Below are 17,759 nucleotides of genomic sequence, written 5' to 3' on the forward strand. Positions count from 1 at the left end.
AAAAATAAAAGGGGCTGAGGACCCCTGCTTTCTGCTGCCTCCCTTCTCCCTCCCCACCAGGAGCCTGTGTAGCCTACTTCCTTACTAAGAGGCGTGAGTATCGCAACTCCTTAAACCCCTTTAAAGGCCTGAAGGAGAAAGAGGAGAAGAAACTTCGAAGTCGCAGATACCGGGTAGGTTTCTAGGCTTTCCTTTCAGAAAAGATGCTAAACTCTAAACCCTAATAAGCCACAGTGGGAGGGTGTGGCCTCTGAGAACAGGATTGAGTGGAGGAGAAGGAAGACAGGAGCCAATTCTCTAAGATCTGATTTGGGTTCTCTTGGGAACTTAGTTCTCTCAGGCACAGATTTTTCACAGCTTTCCTCCTACCCAAACCCTTTCCCCAAACCTAATGTGTGGTTTGTTGCTCTTCCTAATCTCTGTCCTGGGCTCCTACCTTAGCTTTTTGCCAACCGATCCAGCATCATGAGGCATTTTGGCCCTGAGGACCAACGTCTATGGAAGGATGTGACAGAGGAGCTGATGTCAGATGAAGAGGACAGTCTTAATGAGCCAGGTGTCTGGGTGGCCCGGCCTCCCCGTTTCCGGGCCCAGCGCCTCACGCAGCTCTGCTACCACCTGGATGCCAACTCTAAGCATGGCACCAAAGCCAACCGTGTATATGGGCCTCCCTCAGACCGTTTGCCTTCTGCTGAGGCCCAGCTTCTTCCACCGGAACTTTATAATCCTAATTTCCAAGAAGAGGAGGATGAGGGAGGTGATGAGAATGGCCCTGTCTCCCCATCTTTTGACCAAGCCCACAAAACCTGCTGTCCTGACTTGAACTCATTCATTGAAATCAAGGTGGAAAAGGATGAGTGAGATCTAAAAGCAAGAATAACTCTGGCATCTGCCAAACCCCATGTCCCTGAATGGGGTGGCCACAGGGCTTCCCAAAATAACAAGATGTCCTCTGCAGTCTGAGGAAGCAAACCCGCCTCTCTTAACACAGTCTCCACTGGAAGTAGAAGCTAGCAGCTCTGGTGGGATAAAAGGACTTATTTTCATGGGGGAAAAACACCCCCAACTGTGAATGGCAAGCCAGAAAATGCTTATTCCTAAGCATAAACAGTGCCTCGGAGGAGCCTAGGATGAGAAAAGGAGGAGTATGGGTCAAAGAAACAGGCCTTCTTGACATGTGCCCTGGTCTCTGAGTTGTTTTTTCTGCTAGTTTTACTCAAAGCTCTGGGGAAGTAAGTGGCCCTGGTGGTAGCTTCGACTTCCCCCGATTGCTGGTCTTGCTCTGCAGTGGAGGCAGCACAGCGCCAGGCCGGGGTAATACTCCCACCTGGTGGACAGTCTCAGTCATGGACTTGATGCTTCTGAGCAGAGCACAAGCTCCGCGCCTATTTGGGAGTTGGGATCTAGAAGTAATAGCTTTTGTTTATTCAATTATATAAGGAAGCATTTATTATTCCTGCCTTACACATGAGGAAATTAAGGTTTAAAGAATTCCCCTGTCTCACCAACAGCTGCTTTCCCACCGTGTGACCAAGCAGTATATGCAGCTTGCTAGCTATTTCTTAGTTCTGTCAGCCAAACTGTATTTTGAAGAAGGTGTGTGTATGTGTGTTTGTGTATGCATAAGCACAAATTTAGAACATACACACAAACACAGAGAATGTGTGCATTTTTGGATAAACTGAGACGTAAACATGGCTTTCTCTTTGTTCAGTCAGTCATATAACATATGGACTGCTTACTAGGTGTCAGGTACTGTGCTAGGTGCTGTGGATACTCTGTTGAACAGGCTAGATGCTGAGCAGTTTTATCATCTAGTCAGGAAACCAGGCATTTAAGTAGGCAATGAAATGAACTATGATAAGTGTGATGATGGGGATGTGTGTGTACTATGGCTGTGTACCACAGGGGTAGCTAAACTTGCTCTGGTCTGGAAAGGCTTCTCAGAGGAGTGTTTAGACCGATGCTTGGAAGACGAGGAGAAGTTAACCAGGAAGGAAGAGGAGGCAGAGAGAGTGTTCCAAACCTAGGGAAACCAGCACGTACAGAAGTCCAGAGGCAAGAGAGAGCACAGACAAAGTGCAGTTCTGCTGCAGGAGGGGATGATGCCGAGAGAAGAGACTGAATGGGCAGACAGACTCTGTAAAATATATATTTTTGGCTATGCCACAGGGATTACAGGATTTGAACCTCCCCCGACCAGGGATGGAAACTGGGCCCTCAGCAGTGAGAGCATGGAGTCTTAACCACTGTCAGTGAATTTGCTCGTTGACAAGTTTTTAACAGGGAAATAAGATGATCAGTTTGTGTTTCTGAAGAATCACTTCACTTCAGTGTATACAATGGATGGGAAGGAGAGAAAGCCTAGGCAGGGAGACTTTTGCAGTGGTCCAGGAGAGAAAAGATGGTGGCCTGAGATATAGGCCATATACACATATATATAGGCCATATATACATATAGTAGCAATGAGGAAAGGACAGATTTGAAAGATATTTCAGAAGCAGAATTGATAAATGGTGATAGGATTCAGTTGGGTTTGAGGTTAAGGGAGGAAGACATAAGGTTGATATTCAGGTTTCTGGTGTAAGTAGCTAAGTGGTTAAAAAAAATGATATCATTCACTCAGGAAATGCTGGAGGAGCCAGTTTTGGGAGGCAGGGAAGGTGAGGTCAATTTAGAGTGTTGTGTGCCTTTGAGACAACCAAGTGAAGATGCTAGTCGTCAGCTGAGTTTTTTAAGTCCAAGAAGATCTGGGCTAGAGAGGTGGATTTGGGAATCACCAGTGTATATAGAGCTTAATTAAGGGCATGGACAGCAGGGCCTGTGGAGCTCCTAGCTGCAGCTCAGACTATGGAGTGTCTACTCCAAGGTAATGAGCACTACTGGAGCATACCCTGTCAGCACACCACCCCCTCCCCCATCTGTGTCTGCTTTCTGTTATCCCCTGAAAACACAGGTTGTTGATCCCAACTCTGTCCATTGCTGCACCACCAACTCCTGGATGGGCCTCCTTTAATGGCATGTCAACTTTTCATAAGATTTACTCTCCCATTCTAATCCCAGAGGAACGAAATTCACAAATATTGGAGGATGTAAGTAACTGGAAGGAAGAATCCAGTTTCTCCTTCCCCATGTGGAGATAGGAGAGGAGGGAGAACCTTCTGGTTGATCCTGAAGACATAGCTCACAGCCTGTTCTAGATGCAACCTGATAGCTCCCTTACTAATGCTTTCCTTCTCCCTGCTTCCAGTCTGAGAGCAAACTCTCCTCTGGATCAGAGAAAAGCTGTAGGCCTGATCTGGGAAACAGGCTGCTTTTCAGGAGAGATGAGGTCAGGGAGACAATACAGCTAGGACAAAGAAGCCTAATAGTTTGTGCCAAATTGATTTCCCCAAAGATATTAACCTCCTTTCTTTCTTCATTCCCTAAGGCTACACTAAGATTATAAAAGGTGTTCAAAATGTTGAGATGAAAATATATGCACGATTTGTTTGCATATCATTTTCATACTAATTTACTATCTAAATACAAAGGAGTCATTTCTTTCTCCGTTCCCCTCCCCCACGCCCCATGTGCTAGTCTGGGCAAAATCAGTTGGCTGATATTTAATTAGGTACATTCAGCTTCAGCCGTGGCTTCCTCTTTTCCTTATTCTTGATCCTCCAAGATCAGCTTCTTTTCCTTTTCCACCTTGATCATCTTCACTTGCTATCGCCTCTAAATGACTTTTTTTTTTCTTCTTCCCCTTAGGTTAGTACTTACTCTTGATCACCAGTCTCCTATGGGTCAACCAAGGGTGTTTGCTAACCCTCAAACCAGGCCTTCTATACCCAGTCACTTGCTATATTTGCTAAAAATCTCATTTCCCAACACCAGGGGGTGTCTATCTATCCTTCTATCTGTCCTACCCTGAAGGGAGAGATTAGTCCCCAGCCGTTTCCTCTCCTTTTTCACACACTAAGGCTCCCTCCCACCCATTACAGAGCTCTAGGTTCAGAGAGTTGTCTTTTTATCTCAGCTTATCTGTTTTTCTCTCATTCTCGCTGGATTTGCACGAATTTGTCACTTTCTAGGTCTATCCAGCCTTCCATCCCCGCACCACTCACGATCCCCTTTGGTCGTTTTCTCCTCTCCATACCTGTCTTCCACCACCTCTCTATATAAGCTTCCTCGCTTTGCTGGGCTCTTACGCGTCTCGCGTCTCTGAACCTCTCTATGTATCTGCCTTTCTTCCCTCTATCTCACGACAGGACTTCTGTATCAGTCCCTGCTCGTCTCTCCCACAGTTCCCACACTAGGAACAAAGTCACGGTGTTTGCGCAGAACAAGCCTCGCGTCGCCCGGTCTCGAATCGCGACATTCCACCGTGCCCCTCCGCGCATTCCAACTGCGAACAAAGAGTTCCCCTCCCCTCACCCACTTTTTCCTGTCCTAATTCTTGAGTGATGTAGTAGCAACTGCCTAAACTGCCCCCCGCCCTCCTTTCGCCTACAGCCGGCGGATCTCCAGCTCCGGTACACTTAGCACCAGCACCCGCACCCCCCCACCCCTTACCGGTGCACTGGATTCCTGCGCCGACACCCCTGTTCCTCTCGCGTTCGGCGCTCCGCCCTCCAGGAAAGTAGATCCGGCCAGGCAGACAAAAGTTTGGGAGAGAAGTTGAGTCGGTGCTGAGTGTGAGCGAGGGGGGCGGGGGCTGGGGAGAGTGGGGGCTGTTGGGCGAGTCTACGCGTGAACAGATAGACCTGCGGACGGGACAGCCGCGGCCGTAGGCCCTTCTAGCCCCGCTTAACCCCTGATGCGCGGGGGGACGAAACCCCTCTCGCTGGGGGATGCTGCGGGATTCTTGGCGCCGGGCATCCGGACCGCCCGCTAAACCCCTGTGCCTATCCTGTGCCCCTCGGGAACCGGAGTCCGGCCGCAGGGAAAGAGAAGCGGCAGCCGAGACGCTGCAGGGTGCCGGGCGGGGAGGGGGCTGGACGCCCCAGACCCGAGGGCATGGAGCGTTTAGGGGAGAAAGCCAGTCGCCTGCTGGAGAAGTTAAGACTCTCGGACTCCGGCAGCGCGAAGTTCGGCCGCAGAAAGGGTGAATCTAGCCGGTCTGGGTCTGATGGGACCCCCGGGCCGGGCAAGGGACGCCTGAGTGGGCTGGGGGGACCAAGGAAATCAGGGCCCCGTGGAGCTGCTGGGGGACCTGGGGATGAGCCGTTGGAGCCAGCCCTGGAGCAAGGCCCCTTGGAAGCTGAGCGGAACCCGCGCGGCTCCTTTGAGGTGCCGCGCTACGAAGGCTCCTTTCCGGGGGGACCGCCTCCCTCCCGGGCCTTGCCTCTACCTCAGTCGTTGCCCCCCGACTTTCGGCTGGAGACCACGGCCCCAGCCCTAAGCCCCCGCTCCAGTTTCGCCAGTAGCTCAGCCAGCGACGCGAGCAAGCCGTCCAGTCCCCGGGGCAGTCTGCTGCTGGACGGGGCGGGGGCTGGTGGAGCCGGAGGTAGCCGACCCTGCAGCAACCGTACCAGCGGCATCAGCATGGGCTACGACCAGCGCCACGGAAGCCCCCTGCCTGCCGGGCCATGCCTGTTTGGCCCACCCATGCCCGGGGTTCCGGCGGGCTATTCCTCTGGAGGGGTGCCGTCCGCCTACCCCGAGCTCCACGCTGCCCTGGACCGACTGTGCGCTCATCGGCCCTCGGGGTTCGGCTGCCAGGAAAGTCGCCACTCGTATCCCCCGGCCCTGGGCAGCCCGGGAGCTCTAGCCGGGGCCGGAGTGGGAGCGACAGGGCCCTTGGAGAGAAGAGGGGCGCAACCCGGACGACACTCGGTGACTGGCTACGGGGACTGCGCCGCGGGCGCCCGATACCAGGATGAACTAACAGCGTTGCTGCGCCTGACGGTGGGCACAGGTGGGCGAGAAGCCGGCGTCCGCGGAGAATCCGCGGGGCTTGAGACGTCGGGTCTCGAGGAGCCGCCGGGTGTGTTTGTTCCAGAGGCCGCCCGGGCCCGGATACGGGAGCCGGAGTCCAGAGAGGACTACTTTGGTGAGTGAGAGAAGTGGTTAGGGTCGGGAAAGGACCGGTCGCCTCATTCGGTTGCCCGTTGCCCCGACGGCTGACGCTGGGAAGTCGGAGGCAGAGACGCGGGGCTAGGAAAGAAGCAAGAGGAATTTCCCATACCCAGTGGGTTTCAAATGGACCATGGGCATCTTATTCCTGTTAAATTCACCGCTTCCCCCTCCCCACCTCCGCCCCGATGATCTCGTGAATCCCAGTTCCTCAGGCTTTAGAGCCTGGGTGTTTTCGCGGTAGGAGGCCTTGCGGGGGGTGGGGGGCAAATGAGGCGGTGAGAGCATCCCCCTTCATGCCCCCCCCCTCGACGGCCGTGCCCCTGCAGGCTCCTGCGCGCCGCGCCCCCACCCGGGCCCTGGCTCCGCCCGCAGGAATTCGGGGAATGCGAGGGTGGGGGGGCGGGGCGGGCGGGCAGCGTGCGTGCCGGCTCCTGCCCGGGCGCTCCAGGTGCCTGCGGGCGGGGCCGGTCGCGCTACGCTGGGCGGAGGTGGGGTGTAGGGGGTGGGGGAGCTGCTTCCTAACACGCGCGGAGCTGTGGCCGCTGTCCGGGAAATGGAGCCTGGGGGGAGGAAGAAAACCCTGGACGGAAAGCAGGGACCCTGCTGCTGGCTGGCCCCAGTCCTGCTGGCTCCGTGCGTGCGTGGGCATTTAAGTCCAGACCCAGTGGAGTCAGCTTCTATTTTTCCCATCCTCCGGAAGTCAGGGCAGAAGCCTTGACCACCCGGGACGGCATCACCCCTGGATGGCCCTGGATGGATGACGACCGTGTGTAACTGCCAGAAATAACCTAGCCATGAGTTTTGGTCATAACCTGCTCAGAATCCTTACTTTTCTGTCGCTAAAGAAACCTGGTTGCTGCCTCTCTTCCAAAGCAGTTAACTTCAAGAAATATTAACTATTGTACGTCTCAGCTGCGGGAGGGTATTGCGGTCTTGAATGATCTTTTAGCCAAGACCCACAGACACCACTGTATTAAAAAATGCTGATCTGGTTTCGATAGGAAGTACAGAAAGAAGTGGAGGGCTCACACCTAGGTCTGTGAGCCTGTTCAGTGTTCCCAGCGTCTTCTCACCTTTCTCACCATCCATGTTCCTGAGGTAGATCCCAAGCTCTAGAACTCTGGCTAGAAATGTAAATAGGGAGAGGACCCCAGCCAGGGAAGGAAGACTGGGAGGAGGTTCAGAAGTAGCAGGGGCTAAAGGCCGAAAGGGCCCTGCTTAGTTCAACTCTAATCATTCCCTATTTGCCCCCAGAGCAGATAACCCTTTAGTTAAGGGAGCCTTTTAGCAGTTTCCTTTTGAGGCCAGGAGACCCGCTGATGGGTGGACAGAAGTCTCCTCAGCTAAGCCATCCAAAGCAAAAGGAGAAAAGTTGCTGGGAGAGAGTGCTCTAAAAATGGCAGGAAGAACTTAGAGGTGGATGTGCTAGGTTAGAGGTGGTGAGGGGGACGTGCCTGAGCAGTTGGCTCTCTTCCCATAATGTCCGAAGGCTTCCCCCAAAAGTGGCTCTAATAGGGCCCCCTGGCACAATGCTCTTGGGGCAGAGCTCCCCTCCCTGCGCAGGGTGGGTAGGGAAGGGCCTCCCTAGTGGTCTGGTTGCCTCCTCTTGACAGAACCCCCAACCTAACTCTACCCTCCCACTCCTGCACCTAGTAGGGGCCCTCTTCCTTGGCTCCAGCCTTGCCCAGCTGCCAGAGGGTGGGTGGGAGCAGGGCAGGCCTGGGCCCATCAGTTGCTGCAGCTGCTGCACGGGCTCCCAAGCCCCTGGGCAAAGACTGGGATGGGCCCCAACAGGCAAGGAGTGTGGCAGTGTGCCGAGGGGGAGAGGTGGGGCAGGGTGAGGGGTGAGGCGGGCCGGTTGGGATCTGCTCCCCAAAGACAAGCCCTGGCCCTCACTCATGGGCCTGGAATTGGGGAGTGGAAGGAGGGAAGAACACACCCAGGAAAGGCGGGTGCCAGAGCCTGGTGTTATGTATCTTAGGGGAGATGTTGGGGAAGAGCAGTTCAGCTTTGTTTCTTCTATTATAGAAGATGACAGGGAGATATTAGGGGTTCTGCTACCCTCCCCACCCCCTTCCTCTGCAACCCTCATTCCTTGGAACACACCCTGCATTCTAAGTAGCCACGTACCCAGAGGAGTCACACTCACATGGTACCGTCTGCACAGGGCCCTCTGCTGAGCCACATCCTTCTCACCATCTTTGGAGGCTTAGGGGTATGGAGCAGAGCTCTTTCTGTAACTGAACAGCAGTTCATTTTACAGATGGGGAAACTGAGGTCCTGGAGAGGCTTTCTGGGCCTGGCCTCCTTTCACTAGGACATTTTTTCCAGGCTGCTGCTGGGGCCTTATGAACTTGCATCTCTGCCCACATAGTGCCCCAGGGATCAGACCTTGCCTTTTTAGCTTTTTCTCCCCAACAGAAACCAGCATCTGAAAGCTGGGGACCTTTGACTTTCTCCAGTTTTCCACAGTGTTGGGCACAGTGTTTTTGCTTGGCGCTAAATGGATGTTCAGATAATGTCTGTTGATTAATCAGTCAACAAGAGTAAGTCTGTCCAGCCAAGCCCTGGCTGCATCCCATTTACTCGTTCTTCCCAGAATGGAGCCCATCAAATGGAGGTTGTGGCTGGTGGTCTTCTGCCATCAGGAAAGATGGCGACTGCCTGGGTTTGAGCTGGGGGAGTGGGATGTGATGCTGACAAGCTGTTCTCTCCTCTCAGGCACGTGTATCAAGTGCAACAAAGGCATCTATGGGCAGAGCAACGCCTGTCAGGCTTTGGACAGCCTCTATCACACCCAGTGCTTTGTCTGCTGCTCCTGTGGTGAGTGCAGTCCCCAGAGAGACCTTCTGGACGGGGCCCGAGGCCTTGAGCACGGACACACGCATGAGTGCCCCGGGAAAGCGGAGCTTGTGCCTCTGCATTGCTGGTCTCGCCTTGGCCTTCTTTCCTGCTCCCCTACTCTGTGCGCTACCTGGGTCAGCTTTCTAGCCAGAATCAGCCCTCCGTCTCTTCGGCCTGTTTCCTTTGCTCTGTTTCTCCTTTCTTCTGCCTTCCTGCTTGCCCAAGCTGGACTCCCTCCCAGCCCTCTGGCCTCGCCTTGGTGGGGCTTGGTCTTGGGCAGCCGAGTTGCCTGGGGCGACAGTGAAAGACTGGAATGTGGGAAGGGTGGGGTGGGCTGGGGGAGTGGGGAGCTGTGGGGGGCAGAAGGGGGGGGTTTCTCTTGGCTGGTCAGAGTTCAGCCACCTCGCTGGAGTGCAGGCCACCAGGCCATGCCAAGCTGATGACATCACGCTCCAGGAATGCCCGCTGCTGTTAGCTCAGGAGGCCCGCCTGGAGGGGGGTGCTCCCAGTGGCTTCAACTCCCCAGCCCTTCCCTCACCTCCCTCATTACCACCCCCCAACCCCCGCCCTTACCCACTCTGGTTCCTTTGCTGAACCTTTTAATCTCCTATCTATGCCTGTCTGACTCCAGCCCTCAGCGTTTCTTTCCGCGCCACTCCCAGCCTCTGCCTGGCTCCCTTTAGGTTCATCTGTCTGTTTGTCCTTCTGTTTATAGAGCCTCTTCTGGGAATGTCTGTTTCCCTCCTTCTACTCCCTTGTGTCTCACAAGTTTCTAAATCAACTTTTCTGAACCACTGGGGAGAGCTGGAAGTGGAGATTCTGGTGAGAGGAGGGCAGATACGGGCAACTTGCCCATTCTCCGCCCTCGTCTCATTCCTCCTGATCCCTGATAATTTAGACACCCCGGAGCAGTTCCTGGGTGCTGGCTTCACGGGGAATCGTCCTGCCTCGTCTGCTTGCAGAAGATCCTGGGCTGCTGTGACCCCAGAGACTCTGGGCCCCTCTAAAATTAGGGAAACAGTCCAGTGTGGCAGGAAAGGGGACCAACTTTGCTCCCAAACAAAGCACTTTGTCCCCAGTGGTAGTCCCAGTGTGTCCTGACCTCCATGGAGCTTATCCCTGGGAGACAGGGAGGGCTCAGAGAAGAGCTGTGTGGAGGCTTCTGGGTTGCAAGGTCCCAGAGGGCAGAGTCCATGACAGCGTGACTGCGCTTGAATGTATCGCATGGCATCTTGTTCGAGCCCCTGAACCTCGTCCCCAACCTGTGGTGGGCTTTGCTCTGCCAGGTGGCTCCCCGAGGAAGCCCAGACCCTGGGGAAGAAGGCACTCATGGAAAGCAGGGGCACAGGAAGCTGGTGAGGAGGCGGGAGCTGGAGAAGTAGCAGCACAGGAGTAGGGAGTTGGCAGGAATGAGACCAGAGCAAATGGGAATTGCATCAGATGGGGGCGTGGGGCAGACAGCGGTTAGGAGGACAAGCACTGAAGTCCAGGTTTAAGTGAACCGCGAAGCTTCAGAGAGCAGTGACCCCGCCTCGGGGATGCCCTGTGCCTGGACCCCAGAGAGACTCCAGCGTCTTCTCTGCTGCTTCTAGGGCGAACTTTGCGCTGCAAGGCTTTCTACAGCGTCAATGGCTCTGTGTACTGTGAGGAAGACTATCTGGTGAGTGAGAGGTCCCCTGGGTCTGGAATTCGTTCCCACGCCTTGCTCTGTGGCCGGCTGGGGTCCCACTCCTCAGGTTGTTCTCAGCCTGTAATGCCCTCCCTTGGTCTTCTCTTCCCAGTTTTCAGGGTTTCAGGAGGCAGCTGAGAAATGCTGTGTCTGTGGTCACTTGATTTTGGAGAAGGTAAGCAAAGTGTCTTCAGCTGAGACTGTGAGGCTGCTGGGCTGAGGGGCGGAATCAGGAACTAAATGGATCCTGAGAAAAAGTGAGGGGAGAAACCCATCAGCAATCACTTGCATCCCATTCTTTGCCCAAACAACTGTTTATAGTGGCTTCTCTTTGCTTGTGGGATCAAGTCTGGACTACTCAGCCTGCCATCTAGCCCCTCCCTAACTCTGCAGGCACAGCCCCGCCCTCCGCCTGAGCCTGGAGTGTGGGGTCCTAAGTCTTAATCCCCTTTCTGCTACTGGCTGAGATCAGTTGAAGCTCAGTTTTCTTTTCTGTAAGGAGGAGTTGGTTTGCCTGGTGGTTCCCCACCCTGGCAGCCTAGTAGATCACCGGGGAAGAGAAAAAAATACCAGGGCTGGGTCACCTCCAGAGACTGTGGTGAATACTTCTGGGTGGGACCCAGGCAGAGATGGGCTTAAAAACCTCCCTGCCTGATCCTGATATGCAGCCAAGGCTGAGAAACACTGGCCTGGATGCTCCCGAAGACGTTTTTCAGGGTTTCTGCATCTATTTTTAATACTGCTTGGTCCTCCTGGGTTCCACAGTGGAGGGAGGAGAGCAGGGGCTTGGATGAGATTAGGGGGAGCAGCAGGGAGCCTCATCAGTAGCTGAAGAGCAGAGACTGATTCTCCACCCACCCCATGAACCAGATCCTCCAGGCGATGGGAAAGTCCTACCACCCCGGCTGCTTCCGATGCATCGTTTGCAACAAATGCCTGGACGGCATTCCCTTTACCGTGGACTTCTCCAACCAGGTGTACTGTGTCACCGACTACCACAAGTGAGTCCGGCCTGCGGGGTGCTGTGTGGAACCTGGCTCGGGGAGCCCCCACCTTGGCTCACCTCTGTCCTCTCCCTTACAGAAGCTACGCTCCTAAGTGTGCAGCCTGTGGCCAACCCATCCTCCCCTCAGAGGTCAGTGTGTCTGGGTTCTCCTGCAGGCGGCCTGCTGCCGCCTCTGGGAAGGGACTGGGGACCGGCTGCCTGGCCTCCCATGGGAGGCGGTGGTGCTGAGGAATGCACTCCTCAAAGATTCCCGTGTGACTTTGCTCTCTGGGTCATCACCCTGACCCCAACATCCGGGCCTGGACTTATCCAACAGCCTCGCTGGGCCCAGGCTTCATCTCTTTTCTCCCAGTCCAGAGAAGGAGACTTTCTCTGAAGTCAAGGTCGCCAGATGTAGGGGCCGGGAAAAGGTGGGAAGAATCCTCAGGGCTGCTAGGAAGGGGTCAGACATGATTTACACTGTGTGTGCCACGGGAAAAATGCCAAAAGCCTGTGAGGACCCAGACCCTGCAGGGTCTCCTCGTCCCCGGCTTAGCTTACTTATGCTGCGTGCCCCTTTCCTTTCTGTAAGGCCTGAGCCTCCAGACAGAGGGGAGGCTTCAAGAGGGGACACTGCCCTTCTGGAGGTGGTGCCAAGGATGGGGAAGGGCAAAGTTCCCGTAGGAAACTTTGCAAAGGCCATCTCAAAGCTGCAGAACAATGATGTCCTTGGTGGTCCAGTGGAATCTGAGCTTCCACTGCAAGGGGCTCAGGTGCAGTAGATCCCGGCTGGAGAAGTACAACGTGCCCAGTAGTGCAGCCAAAAGAGAAAAAAGCTACAGATGGAGGCAGAGAGGGTCTGGAGGCCTCTGTGTGATCTTTTGTTTGGAGGGAGCCAGGTGGGGAGGGCGAAGCTCGGCTTGTCAAGCTGCTTTCATGCCCACGGGGGTGTGCATTATTTCAGGGCTGTGAGGACATCGTGAGGGTGATATCCATGGACCGAGATTATCACTTTGAATGCTACCACTGCGAGGTCAGTGTTGGGGGCCAGGGCACCCAGAGCTGGAATGGGGCTGGGGGAGTGAAGTCTGAAAACTGCTGTTGTCTGTAGGAGAGGTATAGGCCCATCTCCAGTCTCTTTCTCGCCCTTCAGCCACTCGCTCTGGGCCTGGTCCTTTAGTCCTTTCTAAATCAGGCATCACCAGAGTCAAGACTCCTAAACCTAGGTACTCCTGCTAACAGCTGGAAATGGGATTCTGTCTCATTATTTCTGCTGTAGCAGCGACACCTGGTGTCCAGTTGAGGTATTTCCCCAGTTTTCTCTGGGTGTTCATCCCCTCCAACCCCACCCGCTTTCTTCCAGTCACTAGGAGTTCAGTGCTGCACAAGGCAGACTCCCCAGATGTCCAGGGTGCCTGGGCTGAGTTGAACTAGGTGTCTTTCTTTCCTAGGACTGCCGGATGCAGCTGAGTGATGAGGAAGGCTGCTGCTGCTTCCCTCTAGATGGGCACTTGCTCTGCCACGGCTGTCACATGCAGAGGCTCAGTGCCCGGCAGCCCCCTGCCAATTATATCTGAGATGTAGTCACTACTGCTGCCAACACCACCACTGACAAATTCCTCTGGCCAGTGGGCCACTCTGAGGCCAGCCAAGGCAAGAAAGGCACTGCAGGCCTGGCAGGAGAGTCCCCTAGGGAGGGCCCCAATGGCCAGAGACCCAAAGATTAAGACATTCCAAATGGGGGACTTCCCTAGTGGTCCAGTGGCTAAGACTCGCAGGGGGCCTGGGTTCGAGCCCTGGTCAGGGAACTAGATCCCACATGCCACAGCTGAAGATCCTGTGTGCTGCAACTAAAGATGCCATGTGCCACAGTGATGATCAAAGATCACGTGTGCCGCAGTTAAGACCTGGCACAGCCAAACATATTTTTTTTCCTTAGAAAAAAAGACATTCCCAAATGGATGTGGAGGAGGAGCCCTCTAGTTGCCATGGTAGGGGTGACTGGCCTTCGTTCCATGTGTACAGACTGTGCTATAGCATGTGACAGGCACATACAGGTGGGTTCCAATACTTTCTAAAGGTCTGATTCTGGTCTGTATGTCTAGTACATTTGTGTGCGCACACACACTCTCTTCTTAGTGACTGTTACACTTGGTTCATTAGAAGTAGCTCAGCTCTCTGGACCTGCTGCCTCTTAGAGGGAACCAGGATTATCCACTGCAGCTCCCAAACTCTGAGGTTCTGGGAGCCAGAGAGGCAAAACTCTTGGTTCTAATGTTTGGCTAGACCTCTTAAAATCAACTCACTGAAGGTTTACTTAAAGTTCACTTCTCTTAATGACCAGGTTGCCAAAAACTGAGTTCTCTTTTGGGTATTTTTATAGCCATTTAGTTGTTCTGTTCTTGAGTATTTCAGATTTGTATCTTTTCATCTAAGAGTACTCTTGAGTTATCAGCAACATAAATTTTATCAGATTTGCAGCACTTTGTAAATGATTGGATTGCTTCTTACCTTTGTGGATAATATCTTTTCTCTGTGTTAACCTATTTTCAAACATTAAACAAATTTTTTTTTTTTATTTTTTTGACCACACCATGTGGCATGTGGAATTAGTTTCCCCATGAGGGATCAGACCCATGCCCCCTGCATTGGAAGCTCAGAGTCTTAACCACTGGACCACCAGGGACATCCCAAACATTTTTTTTTTAAACTATAAAGTTTCCAGCAATAAATATAATTGATATAAACATTTCGTGTATCATTTTTTGTGTTTCTTAATCCAATATTCTTTTCCAAATTATATGCCTTGAAAAGTACAACAACTCAATATGAGTTTGATGCCTAGGTCTGTCTACTACATTTGTTCTATTAGAAAGCCAATCAATATATTCTTAACAAACAAGTATGTGGCCTATTCAGTTGACTAACAAAGGTTGTATAGACTACAGCAATAGAAAGTGAAAAGGTGAAGAAAGATGCTGGTTTTCTTTGCAATTTATACTTGCATCCTGAGTCTTCATAAGCTTAGGTGACTTTCCCCAGTACTAGCAGTTTGTAAGTTAGGGGGCCAGCATTCACATTCAGTGTATTCACTGACTCTAGAGTCTGTGTGTCTAACCGCTGCACATGCTGCGTTGCTTTACTGGTCAAATGACAGTTGGTTGCTCTGGACTATGACAAAGTAAGGGGAAATATCAGATATTTCTCAATTTCCTATTAAAATAGCCCCAATTGCATATGGAAGGGAGTTCTTTAGAACAGCATGTGAAACTAATGACAATTAATAGTGGTGGAATCAAGCACTCTCGAGAGGTTGATAAATAAGATGAAAAACCTGCTGACCGCTGTGATTTCTGACCTACCCAGAACAAGAAGGCAGAGGGCTAATTGCAACAGTACAAAGTGTTTTACGACACGTAAAACAAATATGTTTACCAGACTAAATACAAAATCCTGTACTAACTCGGGTTTCCACATTTGGTTCCTGTGGTAACAAGTTAAATATCGCTGGTTGCACTTGGGCAAATTATATGGTATTTACTTACTTTTTTTTAAAGCATACATTTCTTGTCAGATTGATTTTTAAAACTACATGCAATCAAAATAATAATATAGTATATTGTTTTGTTCCATAGTTTAAAAATTTATACCAGTTGGCATTTGTAGAGAGAGAGAAACTTTTGTTATCAATGACTGGTATTAAATATTTTTTATTAATAAGTTTTATTCTTTAGTTTGGTCCAATATTGTTGACTGTGCAAGTTTCCTTTTTCAAATGCGTTTTTTTTTGTGGCAATATATATGATCAACTTTCACAATTATTCAGTGAAGGGTTTCAAAGATATATCAATTTTGTAAAAATTAAAGTTTAATAAATATACATAAAAGATATTTTATAAGTCATAAAAAAGTGAGAGTGAACCTGCTAAATTCTTTTGAAATGCTGCAGATTTGATAAATATTTGAGACTCTAGGCAAATTGGTTTTAGGCAAATTAATCTGATAACCTTTAATCCTTAGTCTTCATTCTATGCCACTTAGCTTCACATTGGAAATAACTCACATTTAGGGATGATTCTAAAGACTTTGCCAGCCAACCTGGGAATAGCATAACAGACGCCTCTGAGCGAGTGGAAGAGATTCACACCAGAGTGCCAAAAAGAGAGGAAATGCACTTTGTTTTTGGTGGGATAAATGTTCTGAAATTACTTGTTCTACAGCTTGGATTGGGCTTCCATGGTGGCTCAGATGGTAAAGAATCCACCTGTAATGTGGGTCGAGACCTAGGTTTGATCCCTGGGTTGAGAGGATCCCCTGGAGGAGGGCATGGCAACTCTCTCCAGTATTGCCTGGAGAATTCCATGGACAGAGGAACCTGGCAGGCTACGGTCCATGGGGTCGCAAAGAGTCAGACACAACTAAGCTACTAAGCACACAGCTCAGCACAGCTGGGATTGCTTCTTCTGAACTATTGTTATAAAATAAGTGAATACAAAGATTCTGTGACCCGGAAAATTTCTCATCAGGCGACTCCGGGCCTGGGAAATCCAGACAAGCATGTGTAGCCTTTCCTCCATCCCTTCAGTTTTTTTTTTTCTTTTTAAATTGGGGGATAATTGCTTTACAATATTGTGTTGGTTTCTGCCATACATCAATATGAATCAGCCATAGGTGTAATACATACGCCCCCTCGTTGAACCTCCCTCCCACCTCTCACTCTATCCCACCCCTCTAGGTTGTCACAGAGCACCAGGTTTGAACTCCTTCAGTTCATTTACTCTTGGGAATCTTGACCTCCATCACTGACTGGCTGATTCCTTTCCAGGTCTGTGCTTATCTGTCCTAGTCCTGTTTGTGGGGGTCCCCAAGATTCTGTCTTTGCCACAGGGGCCACTTTCTCCCTCCTTTCTGAGGAAAAACAAGTGGTAAGGTCTGAGGAAGACGGGCCCAGGGAAGGCAGACCGTGGCATAAGAGCAGCTCCAGCCGCCCCATGGCATCACTGGCAAGCTCCAAGCATAGCCCACGTGTCAAGAGCTTCCCTTCTTCCTGTTCACGGGGAGACGGCTCATCTTTGGTAGTTCTGTTTGCTATTTCCTTTTGGTGCTGAAAGGTTCATGGGATGCCGCCAAGAACACAGCAACAGGTGGACCTTGTTTGGCCAATCCACCACCTGATTTTCATCAGCAGCCACTAGGCCTGAGATGCGGAGAGGAGAAAAGGAAGAATTATGAGTCCATTTTGTGTCTCTTTAGAGGGGAGTCATGGACAGGGGTCAGGCTTTCACAGCATGCTTGAGCTACGTGCTCTGGCTGGCCAAGCCTATTTGCTGCAGGCCCAAATGTGGTTTGTGAATAAGGCAGCTTGGGGGAGGTTCTCTCCCTGACTCCTTAGAGACTTGGCTGCTTCCCCCTTCCACCTGGAGCGCTCAAGGCCACGGAAATGGTAAGGCTCCGTTTATCTCTTGATTATGTCCTCAGTCAAGATGGACCTAATCTGTTTCTGGGTACAGAAAGCTAGCTGGATGAGGTTCCTGAGACTGCACCTATATGGAAGAGAACAAAAAGAGGGGAAGGAGACTTACAGGACTGAGAGAAAAGAATTGGGAAAAAGTAATGAGTTAAAGCATTTTTATTTTGTGTTTTTCTTTTTTAGAAGGACCCATACCCCAGAGCTGACCTAGGGGCCTTCAGAAGCCTAAAGGCGAGACACTACAAGAAGGACAAGAGTATAACCAATCTCATTTCTCTCCATCTCCTCCTCCCTTGCAGCAAGGAAGACCTAAGACTGAGCCTCTGCTGTGCCAACTGCTTGTGTAGGGCCCTTGGTATCCACACTTGGCCCTGGTTGGGAAGGAGGTCCTAAGGTTTGACCTGGGAAATCTGAGCAGACTGTTCCTGGGATGCATAGGTTCAGTTCAGTTCAGTTCAATCACTCAATCATGTCCAACTCTTTGTGACCCCATGGTCAATAGCACGCTAGGCTTCCCTGTCCATCCCCAACTCTCAGAGCTTGCTCAAACTCATGTCCATCGGGCAAGTGATGCCATCCAACTATCTCATCCTCTGTCGTCCCCTTCTCTTTCTTCATTCAATCTTTCCCAGCATGAGGGTCTTTTCTAATGAGTCAGCTTTTCACATCAGGTGTCCGAAGTATTGGAGCTTCAGCTTCAGCATCAGCATCAGTCCTTCCGATGAATATT

General features: G+C 51.6%; 2 protein-coding genes and 1 long non-coding RNA gene across 8 annotated transcripts in view; 2 read left to right on the forward strand and 1 right to left on the reverse strand.

Annotated features, from left to right (window-relative positions):
- The window catches only part of C7H14orf93 (chromosome 7 C14orf93 homolog), a 19,277-nt gene extending 18,097 nt beyond the window's left edge, over positions 1–1,180 (forward strand). For all 6 annotated transcript variants that reach the window (XM_069595737.1, XM_069595738.1, XM_069595736.1 and 3 more), the window contains 2 exons: positions 61–173; positions 442–1,180. In XM_069595737.1, the coding sequence (XP_069451838.1) occupies positions 61–173; positions 442–861 (533 nt within the window). In that variant the 3' untranslated portion in view covers positions 862–1,180. The remainder of the gene's footprint in view (positions 1–60; positions 174–441) is intronic.
- LOC138443412 (uncharacterized) overlaps positions 1–6,389 on the reverse strand; it is a 9,812-nt gene extending 3,423 nt beyond the window's left edge. The window contains exon 1 of the long non-coding RNA XR_011258134.1: positions 4,556–6,389. This is a non-coding gene — a long non-coding RNA (uncharacterized lncRNA). The remainder of the gene's footprint in view (positions 1–4,555) is intronic.
- Positions 3,458–14,306, forward strand: AJUBA (ajuba LIM protein). Its single transcript, XM_069595735.1, has 8 exons — positions 3,458–6,035; positions 8,783–8,884; positions 10,498–10,565; positions 10,687–10,749; positions 11,445–11,575; positions 11,658–11,709; positions 12,524–12,592; positions 13,011–14,306. Exons 1-8 carry the CDS (start codon positions 5,000–5,002, stop codon positions 13,134–13,136), a joined length of 1,647 nt encoding a protein of 548 aa, XP_069451836.1. The 5' UTR covers positions 3,458–4,999; the 3' UTR covers positions 13,137–14,306.
- The last annotated feature ends 3,453 nt before the right edge of the window (positions 14,307–17,759 follow it).

Source organism: Ovis canadensis, chromosome 7 (genome assembly GCF_042477335.2).
Source record: "Ovis canadensis isolate MfBH-ARS-UI-01 breed Bighorn chromosome 7, ARS-UI_OviCan_v2, whole genome shotgun sequence".
Taxonomy (NCBI): domain Eukaryota; kingdom Metazoa; phylum Chordata; class Mammalia; order Artiodactyla; family Bovidae; genus Ovis; species Ovis canadensis.